We start from the raw sequence: 23,133 nt of genomic DNA, 5'->3' as shown, positions 1-23,133 counted from the left end.
AAAACTTGTTAAACTTTTTTGAAGTATATTCAGTTCCATTGTCGGATCTGATCATCTGCATTTTGCACTTGCTTTGATTTTCCACCAAAGTTTTAAACTTCCAAAAAATGTCAGCAACTTCATATTTAAACTTCATAAAATATATCCAACACATTCTTGTCATGTCATCAATGAAAATAATATAATACCTACTTCCATTCAATGATGGTGTGCTCATAGGTCCTCCAACATCTGTATGTATCAATTGTAGATTTTGTATAGCCCTCCAAGTCTTGTTTTGTGGAAATGGGAGTCTTGTTTGCTTTCCATACTGACAAGCAATGCATGTAGGAGATTCTTCTTCTATATCAGGTAAGCCTCTGACCATGTTATTCTTCTTCAAGAATATTAGAGCACTGTGGTGAAAATGGCCCAATCTTTTATGCCAAAGTATTGTATTGCTGACCTCTTTGTGCACTGCAGCATGTTCTTCACTCATGAAGTCCAAAGCAAAGCTTTTTCTTTTCATTCTAACTTTAAATACTTCCTTGCCTGCTGAATCTTTGATTATGCAGTTTTTATCTTCAAACAACACCTTATAACCTTTTTCAAGCAATTGAGGAACACTCAACAGGTTTTGGTTAATTTCTGGAACATATAAAACATCTGAAATTAGTTTCAAACCTGTTTGACCTTCAATTGCCACTGTTCCTTTGCCTTTTACTGCAATATATGCTCCATTACCTACTCTGACTTTAGAAAGTGCAGTTTTGTCAAGTTCTTTAAAGAGCTCTCGATCATAACTCATATGATTTGTGCAACCACTGTCTATGAGCCAACTTTCTGTGGAGCTATTGGCAGCAAAGCATGTAACAGCAAACAATTGTTCCTCTTGTGGTTGATCCTCAGCAACCTTAACTTCTCCTTGTTGTTGATGAGATTTGCAAATCTTTTCCATGTGCCCTAGCTGCCCACACTTATGACACTTTACATCAGGTCTCCACCAACACCTTTTTTGTGGATGATTGGTTTTTTTACAATGAGGACAAGGTGGAAAAACCTGATTATCATTACTCTTGTTGATCTTGTTTAATCTTCCAGGTTTGGTGTAATTGTTCTGCTTCTTTTTCTGTTTATTGCCATTGCTCTGGAATTGGACTTGAAAAGCACCCTCCACAGATCCTTCTTGCCTCATAAGTCTTCTTTGCTCTTGGGCCTGTAAGGCATGCATCACCTCTGCCAAAGTGATTTTAGATAGATCCTTTGTGTTCTCCAAGGTAGCTATAGAAGCTTCATATCTCTCTGGTACTGATACAAGAATTTTTTCAACAATTCTTGAATCAGAAAAAGCGGTGCCCAACAATCGTACTTTGTTGGCAATGCCAAGCAACGTATTTGAGTACTCTTTTATGGTGTCTGATTCTTTCATTCGCTGCAGCTCAAATTCTCTCATTAAATTCAATACTTGCATGCTTCTAATCCTCTCATCTCCTGCATATTCTTCCTTCAAGTAATCCCAAATTGCTTTTGCTGTGTTGTGAGACATGATCCTGGTGAAAATTATTTTTGAAACACCAGAAAATAAACATGCCTTTGCCTTTGCTTTTCTGGTTTTTTTCTCCTTGTAGGTTTTCATCTGGGCTATAGTGGGGTTGTCGGGCAGCGGAGCAATTTCGTAATCCTCCTCCACTGCTTCCCAAAGATCCAAAGCCTCTAGGAAGTTCTGCATTTTTATGGCCCAGAGATCATAGTTATCTCCATCAAAGATAGGAGGAGCAACTTGAGAGAAACTTGTTTCAGCATCCATAGGTCCCGTAAGACGTAGCTCTAGATACCAATTTGTTGGTTATTTTATTGAAGGAAAGGTTGAGAGAGTGGAACAGAGAAAAATGAGAGAGTGGAACAGAGGAATATAAAACTGCTTGATATTAATTTTTGGAGTGCAATTGCTTTTATAAAGCAAATAAGTGAACGTAAATGTACGAAAATGTTGGCCTCTATAACCACTAACAAACTAGTGCTCTTAGTGCCTAGAAAATAGCAAATAAATTCTACTAGTCAACATGACTTTTATTTTCCTAAAAAATAGCATAACATATAATTTTAATTTTTTTTAATTTCCAATAGTCATTAATCAACAGCTTCCCCATTCGGTTTCATTTGAATTCACTAATTGATCTCAAGCACCACTTTCTGGAGTGCTTCTGCTGTCAGTGGGATGTGCAAGCAATCTTGACCGTCAGAATGCTTTTTAATCTTGACCAGCTCATGGTCTTTAAATTCAGTAAGATGAGAATTCAGGGTAACTTGACTGCTAACAAGGAAACGTTCTCGACAGACTGAGTAGAGATCACTGATTGGCATTCCTATAAAATAAAGGAAAATATTTAACAAAACTTGGATTTGAAAAGAACAATAAATCCAAGTAAATGATATAAACTTGCCTTCGTCAGGGTGAGAGAGTTGATGTTCAGCAAGAACTTTGAATACACTCTGAGCATTACGTGTCAAACTTAGCAAAACTATTGCGGCTGTTTTGACAGTTTGGCTGGCACTGCCATGAGCAAGAATCATAGGATAAAACATGCCTTCAACCTTGTAAGGGGCAAAAGTAGGAACGTGATACCAGCACCAATTGAACTGTGTGTGGGCCATATTTTTGTCCCAAACTGCATCAGAAGATGAAATTGTTAAGCAATAGACAGAGACTACAAAAAACCTTTCAGTCACATATCCGTCATTTCTATTGCTAAAGAGACAAAAAGGAACTTCCCACCGCCTTGTATTATTTCAGAATCAGGTCTTCAAAGAGCCCATTTCGATCTAAGAAGTGCTTTTCAATGTTTCTACCGAGTTTTGCAAAGTATTCCACTACCTCTAATTCTAAAATTGGACTACTCCCCACTTGATCGACTCTTCTTATTAACATTTCTGCAGGTCTTCTTCTCACATGACCAAACCCATGAATTATTTCACTATCTTTTCCTCAGACAAGCGGACTCCTACTTTCATTTACCTGATTATTTTGTTTTTCTACAAACAACTTCAAAGAAGTGCACGTTATTAATAGTTTCAATTTTATGTACCATGACCAAGAAGTGTTTGGACTCTTCAACTTTATGAAAGGGTGATATTAGTTAGTCCTATTGTCATTTAAACATATGAAATATGATCAGAACCTCAGACGGCCTCTAAGAATGTGCAGTATAGATAAAAAAAAAAGGTTATAGCATTTCATTTACAAAGGCATTTATACCTTTATTTGCAAATTAATATTGCATCACTCAAGTTCTATTCAAGCACTTAAAATGAACCACAAATAGAATATATAGCAGAACAAAATAAACCTTGAAATAATAATATAATTGTACATATGCTTAAGGCACATCCAAGATAAAACTTACAAACTACAATTTAAAAGAGATAAAACATTCTGCAAAGACAGAGTAAAACTGCTGACTATACTTACACAGTGGAGCATTGACGTGGTCAATAGTGGCAACAATGCGAATTCGGGCACAGGCAGCTAGTCGAGCAAGGTACTGTTGGGTTTCAGAGTCCCTCAATCCAGGTCCATCAATATTGTGAATAACGACACAAACAAAAAAATCAACATCATCTATTTCTGCTTGATCCAAGAATGTAAGAAGTTCTTCCATTGATTGAGAATTCAATTGGCTCTTTGGCAATTCCCGATATGAAACCCTTCGTTTGGTTTTCATTTGGTCCCACAGAACTTCAGCTAAAGCTATCATAGCCTAATATATTTTAAGAAAATATATAATGTATTAGTGATCTACGATGAGAAGAACATGTTTAGAAGGGCACATCACACTCATCATCTTCATACAAGCATTTACTATTGAACCAAACTTTCCTTGCGTGCTTTTAGTGTTGTTCTCCTCTTTTAATTTAGAGTTTTACCTTAGTAACCTATTTTATTTTTTAATGCAAGTGAAACTGAAATTCTAATTGAAAAACAGTTCCAAATATGCTTAAGGAGCAAAATATAAGGGCCTGTTTGATTATATTCTCACTTTTTCTTAAAAAAACTGTTTTGTAAAACAATTCCACACTACTTAACAGTCAATCTCCCATCCAGAGTGTGTATTCAGTTTTGAAATCATTTTAAAAACCAAAATCTGGGAGATGTTTCCTCATCTGCTTCTGTTTTCTTCACATGTTCTACTCGAGTGCTCAGGAACCAGACATTTAGAAATAGAAAAAAAAATCTGCTGAGAAAAACACTTGCAAACATGCTCTACAGACAGACAAATTTTACAACGAATAAAACTGCTTTATAGTAAACAAATAATGCCTAAGTTTGGTCTTTTACTTTTCTCCTTCTTTTGACACAACAGAAAGAGTTCTGATCAAACATAACGTATAAATGGAAAAAAGTTAGAGAAGAAAAACAAACAAACCTGTTTTAAGTTAATGGATTGAAGATATCCATTAATAACAACTACAGAATACTCAGTCAGTGCCGTCGAAGCAAAATCTTCAATCAAAGTCTTCTTAGATCCAAATCCATACATTAGAAGCCCGAAACCACACCTGAATCATCCATGTAACAAAAAAAATAAATAAATAAGCAAAAAACAAAATTCACTTTTGGAAAAAATAAAACCACATTCAAACGAACCTTAGTGCCAAAAGCCATTCAGGGTACATAGTTTTATAGGAGTCCAATAAGAGAGCGATGTCGTCCCCATGCTTGGGTTGAATTCGCGATGCAGCTTCCCTCAATTCCTGGTAAATTGTGAAATCGGACAGTGATTGGGGAGGATAATAAAGGGGAATGGAACATCATTTTAAGAATTGCAATTATGAGTGATACCTGTTCATCAACTACGTCGATGTCTGTGAGTTTGTGCTTCGATTTTTTGGCCGAGGAAGCAAGCTCCTTCGCCAGAAAATAGTTTCTTGAGAACTCGAACTCTTCGTCCTCGTCCTCGTCCCAACTGCCATTGGTATCCATTCTTCAATCAATGAAGCAAAGGAAACAGTGTTGACGCAAATTTATGATACGGTTTCTTTTTTCTCTATGTTCTTGTACCCTAGACGATTTTCCCGCCATATCCACCGGGTCGGGTTTCCCTAAATCATTGACGGTTCCTATAAACCCGATTTGTGTCTTTAACAAAGCTTTCCGTTTAATTCAAAGAAAAAAAATATAGGCTAACCATGATTTTTTTCAATCGAAACTGCCTCATGATAAATTTAATATTTTTATAATAAATATCTTGAAAATCGTGTTAATTGTAATTTTAGTTAATACTTTTACATTGAAACTATTAAACTATTAAAGTTTTTGTTTTTATTAGAATGACAGGTAAACTGGAACTATTTAACAAAGTTTAATTTATGTGTATTAATGCAAAATTTTAAGAAATTAAATTATCGTTAGATTTAAAATAAATAAATTATCAACGAAATTTTTCTGGATAAATTTTTAAAAAGTTTATTTATGGTTAAATGTGTTTTATCTCTAAAATTTGTTATAACTTTTATGGTTAAATATGTTTTATCTCTAAAATATCACATAGTTTTTGTCTTAGTTTTTCTCTCAAACTTTAATCTATATTCGTTCTTCACTTTTTAGAAAGTTTTAAATTTAATAATTCATGATTAGTTATTTTTTTGACATGATTAACAGTGTACATGTCTTTAAGACACGTGAACAATTAACCTTTCAAATTAAATTGAAATTAGGATTTAGAGTTCAAACGAAGAAGAGACATGTGAGATTTGTCTTATAATCAACGAATACGAGAAGAATTGATTTGTGAAGTTCGTGTTCAAAGACATGGGTTTGATCAACGAAATCATGATTTAACATTCGAAGATTAACGAAGAGGAAAAACTTTAATTTTTGGAGTTCTTCTTGAGAAAGATATGTAAATTCATTCTTTCATCTTTGTGAGAATAGATGGTGGGATTGAGATGTAGGGTTTCAGCATGTAGGGTTTTTCATTGTTGTAAATTATGTGATTAGTTGGTAATTTAATTTGGAAATCATTGTAGTATGATGAAATTCGATAGTAAAGGATTTTGTTCTACGTGGAGGAGCATTGGTTCAAGAGTGTCGCCAACATGTGGGTTATCTTCACAATTAACATCAAAAGTTGGTGGCTATGAGGAAAGATTGTTGTTATTAAAGGAAACTACTTTGAAGAACAAATGAAAATTAGTTTTTTAATGTAGAAATTAGACTGTAAATGAAAAAATGTTGATGAAGTTTTTATTGATGGTTTGTAATTTTTATTGCAGACTAATTCATATAACTACTTTGAATGAATTGATGAAGAAGAATGTGAAATTGAAGCTTTGTAACTAAAGATGAAATTTGTTTTTGAAAAAGGAAAAAATTGTATTAGACCTAACGAAGAAGAACAAGTTGAAGAGGAGATTACAACAATAGAGAAAAGTTGACAAAATTATGTTACTTTCGTTTATTATTTCATGGACATTAATAATTTTTTTGTTATGTTTTTGTTAAATGTTAATCATAATCAGTATTGTAATATTGATTAGTGCAAAGTAATATGGTAGTTTTGGCTTGTACTAGTTATTTTGGTACTTTAGTTTGTTGCTTATTCCAAAAACAATGATGTATTATATGAATTTAAGGATGTTATATGAATTATGCATTTAATTTATTTATTTTTTAAAATTTACGTATTTGAGCACTCTAATTAATCAAGGTTAGGCTAAGAGCTCGTTAGAAGGTTGACAAGACAAACTAATAGGTCAGAAGGGTGGGAATTCATGTTGAGAAGGGTGCAAGATATGTTGAGAGGTGTGCAAGATATGTTAAGAGGTCAACAAGATATGTTGAGAGGTCGGTAAGATATGTTGAGAGGTAAGAAAGACATGTTCAAAGATCGATAAAACATGTTCAGAGATTGACAAGATATGTTTAAAGGTCGACAAGACACGTTGAGAGGTCATCAAGTTGAGAGGTCGACAAGACATGTCAGGAGGTCAGAAAAACATGTTTAGAGGTTGACAAGACATGCTTAAAGGTTGGTAAGACATGTTGAGAAGTCTAGAAGACATGTTCAAAAAAGTCTAGAATACATGTTGAGAGGTCGACATATTGAGCTCTTTTTCAGGCACATTCAATTTTTCTTTCCTGCACAACCTCTTTGTGTCCTACCTCTGCCTCTTCACCCACCACTTCGTCCACTCCACAAAAAATAATGAAGTTAATTACTTTAACGTGACTAGTAACATGTTGAACATATATATCACCTCGTTGTTATTAGATTTTGTATAGTTAACTAAGTATATTGCTTCCCTATCATCACTCAATAGTCTCAAATTGTTATGTAATATTTGTGTCAAACCTTTCCACCAAAGTTTTACATCACCATTATATTTGAACTCTTTAACTATTCCCAATGTTTCAAAGTATGACCATCGATTATGATTGATTCCTTTAACTACATGTATTTTCCCACCAACATATTTCACTCCCTCTTCTTTTTGAACTTGCCCATATGATGGAAAGCGACATTGAACCCCCATTTCGAAACATACATTGTAAATCAGGACTCAAACTTAAACAACCATAATCTTAAACGCACCTACTCAATATTGCACAAAAAATAGAATAAATTCAGAAACTAACCTCACTTGGACAAATCGCGATTTGGTTGATCGAATCAGTCTTTGAACACACAAAACACAAATCCCACAAGAAGCACACTCTTAGTTTTCGTTGATTGTAAGAGGAATCCCACAACTCAACTTGTCTTAATTTTAATTTCAATGTTAAACCTTTATTTCAATCTAATTTTAAACATTAATGATACAAGTTACCACCACTTTCATTTTCCATGTTGATTAGTTAACTATACACATGTTTTAAGGACGTGACACACTATTAGCCATGTCATAAAAAACTAATGGTGTTAGTCATGAATGACTAAATTCGATGCTTTCTAAAATAAGAGAGACGAAAATAAATCAAATTTTTGAGAGATGGAATAAAACAAAAATCACGTAATAGTTTATAAACCAAAAATATATTTAATCTAAATTTTATATACAAGTTTTATTAATAAAGTGTCATATTTTAAAAACAAAAATTTTAGCATTCATTTAAAAAAATTATTTTATAATAAATATCTTGAAAATCATATTATTGAAATTTTAGTTAATATTTTTACATTAAAACTATTAAACTATTAAATTTTTTGTTTTTATTAGAATAATCACTAAATTGGAATTATTTAAAAAAAATTAATTTATGTATATTAATGGAAAATTTTAAAAAATTGACAATGGCTAGGTTTAAAAATAAATAAATTATCAACGAATTTTTAGACAAATTTTAAAAAATCAATCCTGTTTTAGAATCTTTCTTAAGGAAGTTTGCTTTTTTTGTTTGACATATTGTTTAATCCATTATTAAACCAAATCTTTAGTCCACATAAATTATAAAATTTAAAAATGATAAATAACATGTATTTATACCTCAACAAAGTGATATAACAAAATACTAGTCACATCACCTTATTAAGAGAAAAATGTAAAATTATAAGCTTAATTAAAAAATATAAATTTATTAAATATTCAATAAACCATAAAAAAATATTAATAACTCATTTACAAATGTTTAAATTTATAGTAAACTTAAAATATATATAAGTCTAATATTTATTAAAGAATAAAAAAAATCACATCAAAAATGAAATTTTTTAACGAGAATAAGCAATTAAGCCAATATATTTAGTACTTTTCAAGATAAATAGATACATAAATAAGTTTAATTTTGATAAATTATTGATATCAATGATTTTATTTATCGTTGTTTTATTCAATAACAGCAGTTATATTAACACAAATACAATTTTTTTATAGCTAATAATAATTAAAACTAACTTGCTCAAAATAATAAAAAGCATGAAAGAAACAGAACTCCATCAATGTTTTCAGAGAGGCGCACGTTAGCTTGCATGCACAGGAACAACACAGTGCTTTTGAATCGGTGTGCACCTTAGGAGGAGCAGCAGGTCCACCACGAATGTGAGGGGAACCACCGAAATGATTGACTGATCCATCCAATTCCAACCGTTCTCAGACGACAAAGCGTACGTTAGCACCCGACCAGCTCTGTCTTAATGCTCCAGCACCCACAACAAAACTAGGCACCCACGATCTAATTTCATTTTGGGGTCGCAAAATCTTGCCAAAGTTGCAACCTTTTTCTGGTTTTGATTCGGAAAGAGAAAGTGGGCAATGGTGGGATGAGGATAGAAGGGGAACAGAAGAAAAAGAGAAGGAAATGGCGAGAGGGGAGTGGAGGCTTCAACTTCACCAAAGAGGGAACTGGAATTGTTCCTGCACGAAAATAACTCTTCTAGTTTGTTTTTTCAACATTGTTATTGCTCTCTACACTCTTCGCTCTCTCTATGCTTCTCTTTATATCTACTCTGATAGCGTTGCACGAAACAGTAAGTCATGTAAGTCTTTCAGGATGTTTTTCTTTCTGTTTCCCCTAATAACACAAAAAAAGGGTGGAAAAAAAGTTTATTCTTTATGGAAAAAATTTGAACCATCCCTAGAAGGGTCTTTTGTTTGAGAGAGGAAATGTTCAATTTCTTTGTTTTCAAGACTTTTCGTTTTTAATTTGGTTTGCGTTTTCAGTTGCGGTGTATAAGCCAGATCAGGTTCGAAAGATGGAAGAGTCTAACCGAATCAGGAAGGATTACAAACCGGCGGAATTAGTGAAATTGGTATGAAGTATGAACCGTTTTTTTGTACCTGCCATGAGCAAACATTTTTTGTGAAGTTAATCTGAAGTTGATGTTGTGAAATTTACACAAATAGGTGGAGGAATTAGAAGGAGAGTTTTCAAGAGAAAATGTGGTGGTTGAGTTGCCACGGCATTTGAAACAGAAAATAATTGATGAGGTTATGCAGAAACTAGTTAGCTTGAAGGGAAACCACGACAATGTCTCCCACTCCCAGGTCATGGCTAAGGAGCGAGGTGAGTGTTTGCAGATAAGAATTTCTTGTTAGAATAAATGTTGTTGTCATGTGACACAAGAGGAACAGGATCTCAGTAACAGTATCGTTAACATTAGTTTTGTCGTTTTTCTGTCCTTAAAACATTGAGTTTTTTTTATCGCCACTTGCATTTATAACTACTGCATTGTAAAAAGCTCTAGAATTAACTTAAATTTTCTCAGATATGATGCGTTAATAGACGTTTTCTTTTATTGAAATGTTTGTTTCTTGCTGGTTAGTCATATGATATGTATTTTGTTGTTCAATGAGGAAAGTAGATCTTTGGTGTTTCAAATATAAGTTGGACTGTACAAATTTCTTATTGTAAATAATGGTTCAAGTCACAATTAGAAGACATGCTTATTGGAGTTCACATTAATTAAAGGTAAGGCAAATTTACACTATGTAAGTGGTGTAAATTTCACTTTACAAACCAATTTTGTAGAGTTGAGTTAGACTTTTTACTTCTTAATATGATACTAGAACTATCCGAAGCTTAAGATTTGTTCTTTGATGGACATGTCGTGTCATATGCTATCTAGCTGATATTGGGACCAAATTAAATCACACTATTAAAAAAAATTTAGTATTGCTTTGAAACATATGTTCAAACAAAAGTTAAAGATCACCTGGCACAGGTAAAGATTGAGAGATCAACATGTGTATTAGCTATGTAGTGAGAACGTGAAGGAAGGGTGTGACATATTATTTTAGGTTGCTAATATGTTTGGAGTCTCACTTTGTTGAACTATTTGATGTAGTATTTATTTTAGCCTGGAGTCTCTCCACACAATAGATTAGTCTTTGGATTGGGTTTTCTTCTTGTGTTTAATTCCTAACATAGTCAAAGTAGCTAGCTTTAGGATGTTTAGTCAAAGCTCTTATCTGGAACTGTTGGTTACTTGTATCTATCATTTCTTTTGGGGGTTGGGAAGTGGAGGATGTAAAGCATTCATAGGAGCAATTATTTTATAGCTTATTGTAGGAGGCCTGTATAACTGTATCTTTTCCTCATACTGTTGCATGTCATGTAGATTTGTACTGATTAATTCATTTAAAAATGATTGTGTTCATGGTCTTGAAGGTGAAAACCTCCCCTTTTGGTTTCCTACTGTATAGCCCTATAGACAACAGCCTCTGGTGTTGGACCAAAAAAAAAAGGAAATCTTTCATTTTGTTGTATTGAGAAGTTTTATATATATATATTTTTCTGAACATGTATATGTTTATATTTTGATTATTTTATTGTATAACTAATAATTTCTTTTACTGTCATATGGTCAAATTCTGCCTTAGAATGGGGTTCATCTTTTGCATTTGAAGGTCATTTTATATCAAGTTGTTGTGTAGATGATAATTTGTACAATGTGGAAGATATTTTAATGCTGACATATTCTTATCATTAACTTGTACAGAAGCAGTTGAAAATTGGCGCAAACAAAAATTGGAAGAAGTTAAGTTGGCTGTTGTCAAAGGGACTTCCAACTCAATCATTCCACATGAAGAGGAAGGTATGAACAAAAATATTATGCTCTGCTTTACAATTTGAATGGGTTGCTGACACATTTATGCGAAGTTTGTCCCTTTACATATTAGCAATGAATGCTTTTCATATCTCTGTATATTTTTTTTTTCAATTTCGTAGGAATGCTAATAAGAGCTTTGGATTCTGATTGGGCTGTGGTTTCTGAAGAAATTGGCCTTTGGATACCTGTTGAGGTTGCTAATGAAGAACATAATGACAAACCTGAGGGTGAGACAGAGATAGGTAATAGCTTGGTAAAAAATTTCCTCCCATCTTTTTGTAATTTTTCTGTCTCCCAGTAATTTTTATACAGTTATAATTCACCACTAAAGTGGTTTAACTGGATTCTATCAACAACTTATCACGCGTGCACTTTGTTAGAATCTGGAAGTGTGTACATATTTTTCCATGCAGAAAGTTAATTTTTGTATGTACTAAGTCCACATTTTGTTCAGAGGAGGAAGTTCTTCCTGGCAGGCCCCTTCCACCTGAATGCAATACTGAACTTCATACGGATTATGGTGGCACCGCCGTGAGATGGGGTCTTACTCATCACAAAGATAGTGCAGCTGATTGCTGTCATGCTTGCTTGGACCAGGCTAAACATGCAAAGGAAAGTGAAAAGAAATGCAATATTTGGGTTTATTGCCCATCACAATATGGGTGTCATTCACCAGATATCTATCAGCACAAATATCAGGAATGCTGGCTCAAATATGTAAGTTGCAACCTATGAATGTGATTCACTACTTTGCTCCTCTTTACAGAATGCTTAATAATAGCCTTTGCTACTTTCTTTTCAGTGGGATCTTACAAAATGCTCTTGAATTTCAAATAGAAGTTTAACTTTTTGCGCACTCAGTAAACTTTTACATAGTTAACCATAATAAATATAAATTTTAAAGTTGTTGATGTTCAACAAAGTCACCTTACATTGCAATTTGTGATTAAATGAAGGTATAAAAATGCTTCGTACTGCACTCATACTGTAATAGTTTTTCATACTAACATTCAATGTACTTGGTATTCTGAACACAGGCTGAGAAACCCAAACTAAATTTTAAAGATAAGTATCCTGAATGGTATCGAAATTCGCACCCAAATGCACCATTGGTGGTTCCATGGGCCTCTGGAATTGTCAGCACATGAGATAAACAATCAAAGTAACATGATCAAATAGAGTGCGGACCTACCTTGTAGATTGCAGACACTCAAAGCTGGCTTTGACATGCTTTGTGGATTGTAGTGTTTGTTCTTCATGTTTATGCCTTTAACATCAATGGTTGAAATGGAAATGAAAGAGTTCCCCCTAATGGTCATTTACATATTTAAGACTTAGTTTCCGCCTCATTGCCAAGGATTTTTCCCTCAAGACCAGTCTAAGACTGAGGTGGGGTGAATTAGATTTGTTTGTTTTAATTCTTAGATAGATTCTTAGATGATGATGTAATGGGATTTGTAACCACAAAGTGTTGGATGATGAGTTGTAGATTCTTGGTCAAATATTTGGTTCCTGTGACAGTGCTGGGAAGTGTTGTTTTCCTGTTGAGTCTTCACCAAAAGGTGAAGCTAACATGCACTAACTGATGAGGAATTTTTGTTGTTGTGAGGTATCTGAAATCATAATTCACTTGTATCTGAGATTTATAATGTTGTTCACGTTGGTGGTGTGATCATCAAAATCCTCTGTCTCTGCTCTGCCTTCAATTTGATCCATTATAATCATAGTTCATGCATGTGAAGATATAAATAGGTATTCCATTTATCAAATATTTTTAGGTGTCTGATTTTTTGAAATTTTTTCTTTTTATTTATTTGTTTGTTACAAATTTCAGGTCACATTAATTTTTTTTTTATCAAATATATTCTTTTATCTTCTACTCTTTAAATAGTTTACAAATATTTATTATATTTCTTGGTTCATAGAAACATTACAAGAATTTTCTTGGTCAGATACTAAAGGGATTTCACTATAAGATTTAGCTCTTTATGTAAGAACTGTGCATTGAAGACTAAATTGTATTTAAAGATCTTGATTACTCTCTTTTGTTCCTTTTTAATTGTTACTTTTTAATAAAAAAGTTGTTTTTATATTTGTCATTTAAAATTTTGTGAAATAATAGTATTATTTTTAATTATAATCAGTTTAATTTACATGGTGAAAGAATTCTTAGTTGTGGTAAGAGATGAAGAAAAATATTATGACACCTAGATGTACATGAAATATGAAAACTAAAGCAAGTATGATAGATTATTAGCTCAAAATTGTATCCGAAAATATTATTCTTTGAATGAAAAAAATCTTAAATAGTTATTATACAGGAATAGATAAAACATTGTAATTAAAATTAATTATTATATAGGAATAGATAAAAACTGATTTTCACTTCTGTATTTATATTTTTTTATAACAATAAAAGAAATATTATTACAATTAAAAAATGATTACTACAATTATTTTAATAAAAAATAGTTAGCATATTATAAAAAAAAATTTAAGAAAATTGTGTATAAACAAAATTTCTTAGGAATATCTTCACAATAAATAATTTCAGACCTTTTTAAGCAACATTTTCTCTTTGTTAAATGGTTTCCAATGCAAGAAATCTCAATACTTTCACAATCGTTTGTCTCTTTTTCTCATCTACACTCTAACCGTTTAGCGGATATCGTGGACATGGGTTCTGTGTCGGGTTCGGGTAAGATCCACCACTGGAACGTGTTCGACGGCGTGAAGATAATCGCGGCGACGCCCGAGGCGCTGATGGCGGAGATTGATTCTGCGATCTCGGCTATGGAACACTCACGCGCCACCGCTATGCTCGACGAAGACGAGGGATACGACGCGCGCGTGGCCGACGAGGCCTACAAGGCGGGCTGCGCCGCCCTCGCCGCCGGAAAGCTAGACGAGGCGCTCCGGTCACTGAACCTCTCTCTCGCGAAGTGCCCTCCCGACAAAGCCTCCGCGCTCGCAAAACTCAACTCGCTCATCGCTCTCGCTTCTAACCACCTTCAAGCCTCCTCCAAATGACAACGCGTCGTTTCGTCTCGTCGCGATTCTTGTGAATCTTGAACTGTAAGTTGTTTCGAATTGATCTTGTTTTTCTTTATCAATATTGTGTGCAATATGATTGTGATTGATGATATCTGGTCTTGTTACTTCTAAATTCTAACCGATAGCATCATTGAGAGGAAATGAATTTTTCTAAGAACAAAATATCCCCGTTATCAAAGAGAGACAAGCAACAATGTAAAATTCACCATAAAATTTGCCATAATTTCATCTTAATAACATCGTAGAATGTAGCAATCATGAAAAATCAATGACAAATACAGTGGGAGACACTGTTCTTTAACGTAAAAAAAATAAAGATCATCGCAACATACCTAATACTTTCACATTTAAGTTTGACTCAAACTCAATTTTGCAGAAGAAAAATTGGTTTCAGAAACTCAGTTTGTAAATATAAGTTAAATCCATAATTAAGTTTACAAACTTAGCTTTGGATTAGAGATAATTGTAATGGTTTGTTTGAGCTGATTTTCAGGAGATTACAAAGGATGCTCTGAGGGTTTTCACTCGTGTTACTACTCTTCGTTAATTAGGAGTGACATTTGCAACGAAAGTTAGCTGGCGTATTCATGTTTTAAGAATTATCCCTCCAACAATGAACCCATCCCTTCTCATTTTCACTCCCTTAACTCCCACACCGAAGAAGCTTGCATTTCTCAACCTTCAGCAACTTCACCTTAATTCTTTTGCTCATCTATTTTTTATGGCTCCAAAAGTGAATTTCATAGTTTCTAGTGAATTACATAATCATAAGCATTGTCTCTCCATCTTCCCTCCATCTTCCGGTCAGTCAGGTTTGCGATTGTTCGCCTTCTTCATCTTCATTCGCCCAGTTGTGGGTATTTCATTTTATGGTTTCGTAGAATATTGTTTGCAATTCGTTATTCCCTCTCTCTTTGCTGTTGAAGATGTAGGTTGTAGGGTGTGTTTCCACATTGTGGTGGTTTGTGGCTTGCATTGTTGTTTTCGATGGATATTTTGAGAGGATTTGCAGCGTGTTTGTTTTCGTTGGTGGTGTGTGTACTTCGGTGGTTTCGTTGAGTGGAAAAAGAATTAGGTAATATTTTTTAGAATTATATAGGGTTTCATTTTGATTGATAATAAAAGGTGTAAATGGTCATTTATTTTTCTGAAAATATTTTGAAAATTGTTATGATTTTGAGAACTGGTTTGGAAAATTGTTTAAGTTGAAAATGGATATTTCAAAACAGAGGGAAGGATGACAGTGTTGGAAATAGTAACCTATTTATAAAAAATATAGTTAGATGGGGATGGATTTTTCGTCTGGGATGTTGTTGGTTTGTGTTTTGATAATATTTATGAACACTTCTTTTGAAAACGCACATGGATGTTGAAAGTAAGATAGTTTGGGTGAGCAGTGGTTTCCAATATAATTTTTTCGAAAACCCTTTGGTTTGAATTTGTTAGGAACCAAAACACAGGGTAGGAAGACAATTGAATTATTTTTGTATTAAGTAGTTGGAAATTAAAAGTTAACATTCTTTTGAATTGATAATGTTGTTTTTAAGTGTTGGCAAATGAATACAATTGAAATCATTTAAATGAAGTCTCCTTTATTCTCTCTTGATGAAATTGACTGAGACTAAGCAATGTAATTTGTTTGAACCTGTGTGTTAGTCTAATCTGCAAATGTCAGCCAATACAATTTTAATGTTTTAAATACATATACAAATCTTCTACACAATTAAACATTTTAAAATATTCATTTACCAATACTTAAAACAACATTATCAATTCAAAAGAATGCTAACTATTCATTTTCAACCACTTAACAACGGATTGCAAACAACATTCAACAAATTCACAAACCTGGCTGACCGGGAGAGGAGAGACAATGCAGAGCTTCACGTTTTGGGCTATGCAGTGCGATGAACACGCACAACTTCAATAGAGAATAACAACAATGCCATTTGAGCACCACAATACGATTTAGGGTATTTTAGGCCGAATAGAAACAGTGCAATCCTAACAGCAATACACAGTCTCTTTTTAAAACAAAAATATCTCTTATACTGCAATGAAATTATTGCCCTTTCACTAGAATGTAAACGAGACTCACATTTTCTTAACATATTAATAAATGCATGGTGTCAACAAACTAGGTGTCAATGTAGTGCTACCCTGTTCTAAAAGAACTTCATTCACTTTGTCCATATTATTCTAAAAGAAGTTAAACAACTTTTTTCTACATTATTTTAAAAGAACTTAAGGGTCACCATTTTTACTAATATTATTCTAAAAGAACTCAAGTCTGTGTCTAGGGAAAAAATGTTCAATTTGGAATCTCTTCTACAATTATTGCTTGGAAATAATTAGTCTCACTAAATGGTCAACTATCTTGTTAACATAAGGAGAAAGCATAACACAAACAAAGGAGACAGAATCTTCCATGTAATGAAAAAAAAAGATCAATTGAAAATCTATACTATTATTTGTAAATTTTATCATTTAACAAAAGATACATAAATTTTAATTATCTTTATTGTAATTTTTTATTAATTAATTTTATCTTCTGCTTTTTCTTATAATAACAAATGAATAAATTTATTATTACAATTATAAAAATAAATATAACTAATTGTTATAATTTTGTTAGATAATTTTTATTTATTTTATAGGGTTATTTTTTATTATAAATAATTATTTTAATTTTAAAAAACAGTTAAATTTAGGAAAACGATAAAATAGAAAAAATGATTAAATTTCAAAAAATTGTCCTTAAAAGATAAAATTAATAAGAATTTGTATAAACAATTTTTTTTACATATATTTAAACTACATCATCTTTAAACATAGTAAATTAAATTGTAACATTTTCAATTATAAATAATAATAATAATATAAAAAATTATTTATACCTATGAATAAAGATATCTTTATATGAAGGAGACTTTTTTTTATATACATTTTTCTTTTCATTTTTACCTTTCAAATAAATTTTATTTAAAACTAAAATAAGTACATTCTATTTTACCTTTTAAATGATCTTTAATTCAAATTTAACTATTTTATAAATTAAAATAATGATTTTATTATTTTATCTTTTAAATCATTATTTATTTTACAAAAAAAAAGACATGTTCACTAATTAATATAAAAAAAAATCATTTTACATTCTCTTACTCAGTCTAAAAGATCATATTTTTCATTCGTTTTTCGTTTCTTCTTTCTTTTTTCTCTATTGCATTCATTATCTCTTTTTATATTAATAATCGAAATAAGTAAGGCGTTCCTTACTATTTTTTTTTTCAATGACTCATCAGAACTTTTACTTTTCTCATTTTCTCGAAATTAATCTTTTTGCACTTACAATAGAATCAGTTTTGATGTCATATCATGCGAGTCCACTTAGGGCAAAACGTAGCGATTCTCCTGTCTCTTTCTGGATTATTTTTGCACCAAATAACTTCAGTTGGAAGATTACTATTACCATTTAACTCAAATTTATGAGATATTGCAGTTCCTTTTGTTGGGTGGCACGTCCTGTTAAGCATGACTTTAACTTCAAGTGTTACTTTGAATAAGCACCACTAATACAGAGACAATTAGATAAAAATAAATACAACAAAGTTTGCAAGAAGTCATTGTTTCGACTTGAAGTGGGGTTGATCTTCTTAGATAAGATTTCTGAAAGTAAGAGTCAAGGTATAAAAAGCAAGAAAAAATTCACTTAACCAATTATATGTCTTTTCACAGATATTTGAAATCGATAAAATTTACAAATTATTCGAATGGATAACATTGTTAAAAAATATAATGGACCAAAAAGACTGAAGAGGGTTTGCTACTTGAAGCAGTCAATCATACATTTGAACACTAGGTTGATTTTCTTGCCATTTATTGAAAGTGTTTGTAGCCCATTTAACTTTCCTTTACCTTAAAGAACGGAAAGCTTAGTGGGGGTTTCAGTACCAGGCCACTATCAATGAAGCATATTAATTCGAGTATCAGCACATACAAATTGTTTGTACTATATATCCTCTCATGTGAAAAAGTTGATCAAGTAATTTCAACAATGGGTGGTGTCTTCTACCATGAGGAGCCAGCGAGCCATAACAAGAGATGCAAATTCCTTGCAGGGACTCTGAAAGAAGTATTTATCCACTGTCAAACTTTTAGCCGGAGGCTTTCAACTGCAAGCCTTGAGGAGGAGTGCCCCATTATCGATGATGTTGATGAGGTACATGAAGTACCTTCATCAAACCCTTTTGAAAAGTTCTTGAGTGAGCATTTCAAAATTTATTTTAGAGCGACATGATTACATATTTTAGACACTAGTAATACAATTCTTCACGAAGTCTTTTATCTGCTAAGTTGTTTCAGCTCAATCAATTCTGAACTCAGAATCATTTCTTGTATATGAAACCAAACATGTGAACATTTGTGTAAAACCCCGTTAGTTGATATTTCAACATGATTTTGGATCGCCTGAAATGAATCCAAACATGTTAATAAGGTGAATTCCGTGTTGAACTATGAAGTAATCTGAGTTGTTCTCACTGTTCTGTTGTGTACTGTTTTCTCAGATGGTTGTTTCGGCAGTGAGAAGCCGAGCTATGGAGAAACAAAAGCTCAAGCCAAGCCCATTGAGAGATGGCTTTTCCTGGACATATTCTCGCGCAACAAGGGAACTGTTTGTCACAATGGCACCACAACCAAGGATGGTGATAGGGGATGGAGAACATGATGAAAGAGAAGAGTTTTTTTCCGTTAAAAGTTGCCTGTCATGCTGTTCTCCGAGTGTTGTGAGTGACCAGGCATTTTTTTCTGTGAAGACTAACCTATCTAGATGTTCAAGCATGAGTGGGGTTGACATGTCAGAGCATTGGAGGCGTTCAATAATTCAAGAGTTTTGCCACTGCGAAGGATGGCCATTTGGGCTGTGCCGTAAAGCTGTGTTACTTCCACCACTGCCTAAGTCACCATCTGAGTCATGGTTGTCACGCAAAATACAAACAAGTACCAAAGTTATCTGAGTTTGTTTTACTTTATCTGTCTTCTCAGTTCCAGTTATCTCTTGTGGACTTGTGAGAGAAGTTGGTGGAAGATTCTGGAATAATGGATGTATGGCTCAAGCTTCATATATAGACTACATTTAGTTTTAAGATATACGTGAAATGAGATAAACAAACTGTTGCACAATTGCGTAACCCTCGATTGCTTAATCTGACAAAAATGACGCGATCTTTGATAGCATACTAGTTGAACCGACCAGATTTAGATGTGAACTATCCGTTCATTCAATCAGATCAGTTTATTAAAAGAATACCATTCTCTGTTTGGCTATTTTAATCTTTTTTCTCTGATGTAGACACAACTCCTTAATATGTCCATTGCAATCTCGGTTTATAGAGGGTCTTCCACTTGATGATAATTAAGAACAGTCCTTCATGCATATGGTGTCTCCCAATCTTTAATGAATACGCATTTCAGTAAACTACTATAGCTGCTTAGAAGCAAAATTTTGTGTATCTCAATGTATTTTAATCGATAGTATAAATAATGAACAAGTGTTGCTAGCTTTTCCTGTTCTGTTCTGTATGTTCTTGCAAACTAGATGCATATACAAATGAGTAGTTAACTTCTTGACTTGTCATTTACTTGTTAACTTAAGGAAAATGACATTCAAAACGAAATAAAACGCTGTTTAAGGATAATACGAGTTAACAAAGTTAAGCGCTCTTATTTCTATGCTATCAAACGCTTGACAACAAAGGTTAGGAGAAAACCAATGGAAGGGTCTACGGACATCAAAAGCAAGAAAGGCAACACGAACAAACAATTACATGCTCTGTTTCTTGAATATTTCTTCTAAGCTCTTTGCTCAACATATGAACCCGCAAGTCCAGAAGTTCCAAGAACAGTAACCTGCAACAGTAAGCTCAGATTAGATAAGGGAATGGGAATAGGTCTGCAATTTTGAATGTAGCTATTTGCCATGGAAGTAATTGAACAAAGACTACCGCGAATGCTAAAAGTACTAACCGGTCACGGCGGGAAAGAGATAAAAAGAAGCAAAGTTGAAAAAAAAAACACAATTGACTGATCACAACAAATTTCCTAACATTTTTTCTTCTTTTTTAGTTATTTTCTGAAGGCATGTCCATGCTACTTACATTTTTCTTACTAATAACCATATAGGATATACTACCGAGTAAAAAAAGCATGGAGGAATTTAAGAAAACAGATGCAAAAAGTTAAAATAACATTCCAGCAAACAAGAACAACAACATTTGACAACACATTTTAAAAAATCTAAAGAACTAAACTATGTTGCAACTTGCAAGTGCACACAAAAACTGTAAATCAGAGTTTTTCTACCACGATGGTTTTGGGGATCCCTCGTCATAAAATTCCAATGGTGTTAGCATCTTCAAATGACAGTGCCATGGTGTCGGTCACAGGAAATGACAGATGCCAATTATCATGAAAGTGGCAGATTTTGAGTATATCTCACCTCATATTCCTCATTCAATGAATGGAAATACAATTTTATGCGCAGGTCATGTGAGAAAAAAAGAGAGAAGCAGTGCAAATCCCATTGGCTACCATGCACAAACTACTACATAAATAGGCAATAACAAGTGAAAATGTAAGATGATACCTTTCCCCAGTCAGCAGCAAGGCCACTGCATCTCATCTTTAAGTGAATCATGCTTGAGCCCAACTCTACCTCCACCTTTTTCCGCAGATAACTCTCGTCCGGTCCAAAGGAATTCAAATAGGTGGAGTAACGATCAAAAATGAGATTAAGAGCACTTTTTATATGCGTAGGCAATGGCTTTACATCCTGCAAAAAGAAATCCAATCATCAGCAGCCAAATGTGATGGGTAAATTTAAATAGAATGCAATAGTGCAACTTTTTACAGGTACAAGTTTAAACGAGAAATACCTCGCCACTCACTCCAATACTGTCATCAAGTTCCAGTTTCAAGCTGACTAGAATCCCACCAAACTCCTCAACAGCTTGAGCTGCCCGGAACACATTCTCCACAACCTCCTTGCCAGCCTTGTCATCAGTGTTTCTAGACAACACATTCTTAACGTTAGAAACAACAGAATCCGGAAGCTCACTCCAATTTACAGCCAACAAATCCTTGAAAACATTGTAAAGTTCAGGGTCTTTAATATTGGGCAGGTGAGTCACATCTTCGCTAAAGAATCGCATGCTCCCTAAACCCATCGAGAAAGGAGACCTGCATTCTGTGTATGTTTTTCCAAGCAAAACCAATTCAGCATACAACAGCCATCCTCAAACATAACGCTCTAACTCAATCAACAAAAATTCTATTTCCATAAATTTACAGAAGAATAAAATAACAAGACAAAATAAACTGATCTTCTCTCATCAGTTTAAAACTAATTTATGCACAGTCTAATTTACAACATATTCTCATTCAGTTTCTCCAAAATTTGATTTATCTTATGCAAAACCAATTTAAACCCATAAGAGAAACTTAACCAGTTCATTTTCTCTTCTTATTTTCTTTTCCAGCATCTTCTAAATGAGAGGTTCACCAAACAAACCAAAGTCTCAAAAAAAACGTCAAAGAGTGAACCAGATACAACATTTTGTTTTCTTTAATGAAGCTGTGATCTGAATAACCAATTTCATCATGAAAAGAAAACGGTGGCACTAGCAAAACGAAAATCATTGCCAATATTTTAACCAGGATACAAAGCCGGTACTATAACAACGAATTGATCCAATTGTGGAGTCAGATACGAATCGAAGTATCGAAAATCACGGACACATAATATTCCAGTCGCAATAAACGGAAGACGAACACTATTACACTAGCTTATTGTCCGTATAAGCTTCATCTACCAGTACATTGAAATTGAATCAGATTAATTCAATTTAATAAAAACCCGATCCAATTGTGCGTGATAAAGTGCGAACGACGTCGGATTAGTGAGAAAAGCGATGCGGAAGGAAAACCTAACAGAATATAGAAGAGGAAACGGTAGGAGAGAAAAAGTACCTGAGGAAGAGGGAGAAGGAAAGGGATTGGGAGAAGGAGAGAGAAGAGACGTTGAACGAAGGATATGGTTGGTGGAAGAAAAAGCGTGATAAGATCTGAGACTCATTGATCGGAACAGTGATCTCAGTCGCATCATTTTCTCCATCTTCCTTCTTTCTTTCTTCCTTTCTTCAGTTCACAGTTCAAAGCCTGCAATAGGGAAAACTCAGAACACGCACGCGACCTACCAACACTAACACAACAACACAACAACACAACAAAACTTCTGCAACTCTTTCCTTTTCGCCACCCCATTTTTCGTTAGTGGAAAAGTATTTATATTATCAGTTAATTTTAGACTATGCAAGTATAATTTAGTATAAAAATATGTTTCTATGGAAAATCCTTCACATTTTAGCATAAACTTACAAATTTAAATAGTAAGCTTTTACTATATTAAAAATTACTATCATCTAACTTAATAAATTTTTCAACGATGATGGATTAGATATGAGTTTTGTAATTAAAAAAAATAGTATATTGAGGACTT

General features: G+C 33.3%; 5 protein-coding genes across 7 annotated transcripts; 3 read left to right on the top strand and 2 right to left on the bottom strand.

Annotated features, from left to right (window-relative positions):
* Nucleotides 1-1,877: 1,877 nt before the first annotated feature.
* On the bottom strand, nt 1,878-5,049 carry ORC2 (origin recognition complex second largest subunit 2). The gene is made up of 6 exons (XM_047300504.2): nt 4,820-5,049; nt 4,625-4,731; nt 4,404-4,536; nt 3,449-3,737; nt 2,424-2,648; nt 1,878-2,345 (listed from the first exon to the last, which is right to left on the bottom strand). Exons 1-6 carry the CDS (start codon nt 4,958-4,960, stop codon nt 2,149-2,151), a joined length of 1,092 nt encoding a protein of 363 aa, XP_047156460.1. The 5' UTR covers nt 4,961-5,049; the 3' UTR covers nt 1,878-2,148.
* A 3,854-nt stretch (nt 5,050-8,903) lies between these two features.
* LOC124827445 (uncharacterized) lies at nt 8,904-13,165 on the top strand. 2 transcript variants are annotated; one of them, XM_047300503.2, is made up of 7 exons: nt 8,904-9,443; nt 9,637-9,725; nt 9,820-9,979; nt 11,415-11,510; nt 11,645-11,767; nt 11,980-12,242; nt 12,563-13,165. In XM_047300503.2, the coding sequence occupies exons 1-7, from the start codon at nt 9,275-9,277 to the stop codon at nt 12,671-12,673; spliced, it is 1,011 nt and encodes a 336-aa protein (XP_047156459.1). In that variant the 5' UTR covers nt 8,904-9,274; the 3' UTR covers nt 12,674-13,165. The 2 variants fall into 2 exon arrangements, with proteins under 2 accessions (XP_047156459.1, XP_047156458.1); XM_047300502.2 differs by having other exon boundaries at nt 8,904-9,452.
* Nucleotides 13,166-14,087: 922 nt separating this feature from the next.
* On the top strand, nt 14,088-18,798 carry LOC124827444 (uncharacterized). Of its 2 annotated transcripts, none has more exons than XM_088098581.1 (2): nt 14,088-14,600; nt 18,698-18,798. In XM_088098581.1, the coding sequence occupies exon 1, from the start codon at nt 14,121-14,123 to the stop codon at nt 14,553-14,555; it is 435 nt and encodes a 144-aa protein (XP_087954707.1). In that variant the 5' UTR covers nt 14,088-14,120; the 3' UTR covers nt 14,556-14,600; nt 18,698-18,798. The 2 variants fall into 2 exon arrangements, with proteins under 2 accessions (XP_087954707.1, XP_047156457.2); XM_047300501.2 differs by lacking the exon at nt 18,698-18,798 and adding an exon at nt 15,073-15,673.
* Nucleotides 17,744-19,768, top strand: LOC124827443 (uncharacterized). Its single transcript, XM_047300500.2, has 2 exons — nt 17,744-18,798; nt 19,145-19,768. The coding sequence occupies exons 1-2, from the start codon at nt 18,544-18,546 to the stop codon at nt 19,592-19,594; spliced, it is 705 nt and encodes a 234-aa protein (XP_047156456.1). The 5' UTR covers nt 17,744-18,543; the 3' UTR covers nt 19,595-19,768.
* Nucleotides 19,769-20,188: 420 nt separating this feature from the next.
* SDH5 (succinate dehydrogenase 5) lies at nt 20,189-22,901 on the bottom strand. The gene is made up of 4 exons (XM_047300497.2): nt 22,605-22,901; nt 21,512-21,822; nt 21,223-21,408; nt 20,189-20,486 (listed from the first exon to the last, which is right to left on the bottom strand). The coding sequence occupies exons 1-4, from the start codon at nt 22,747-22,749 to the stop codon at nt 20,430-20,432; spliced, it is 699 nt and encodes a 232-aa protein (XP_047156453.1). The 5' UTR covers nt 22,750-22,901; the 3' UTR covers nt 20,189-20,429.
* Nucleotides 22,902-23,133: the final 232 nt, after the last annotated feature.

Source organism: Vigna umbellata, chromosome 1 (assembly GCF_029865625.1).
Source record: "Vigna umbellata cultivar VRB3 chromosome 1, Vumbellata_1.0, whole genome shotgun sequence".
NCBI lineage: Eukaryota > Viridiplantae > Streptophyta > Magnoliopsida > Fabales > Fabaceae > Vigna > Vigna umbellata.
This window is presented reverse-complemented; position numbering and strand designations above follow the sequence as displayed.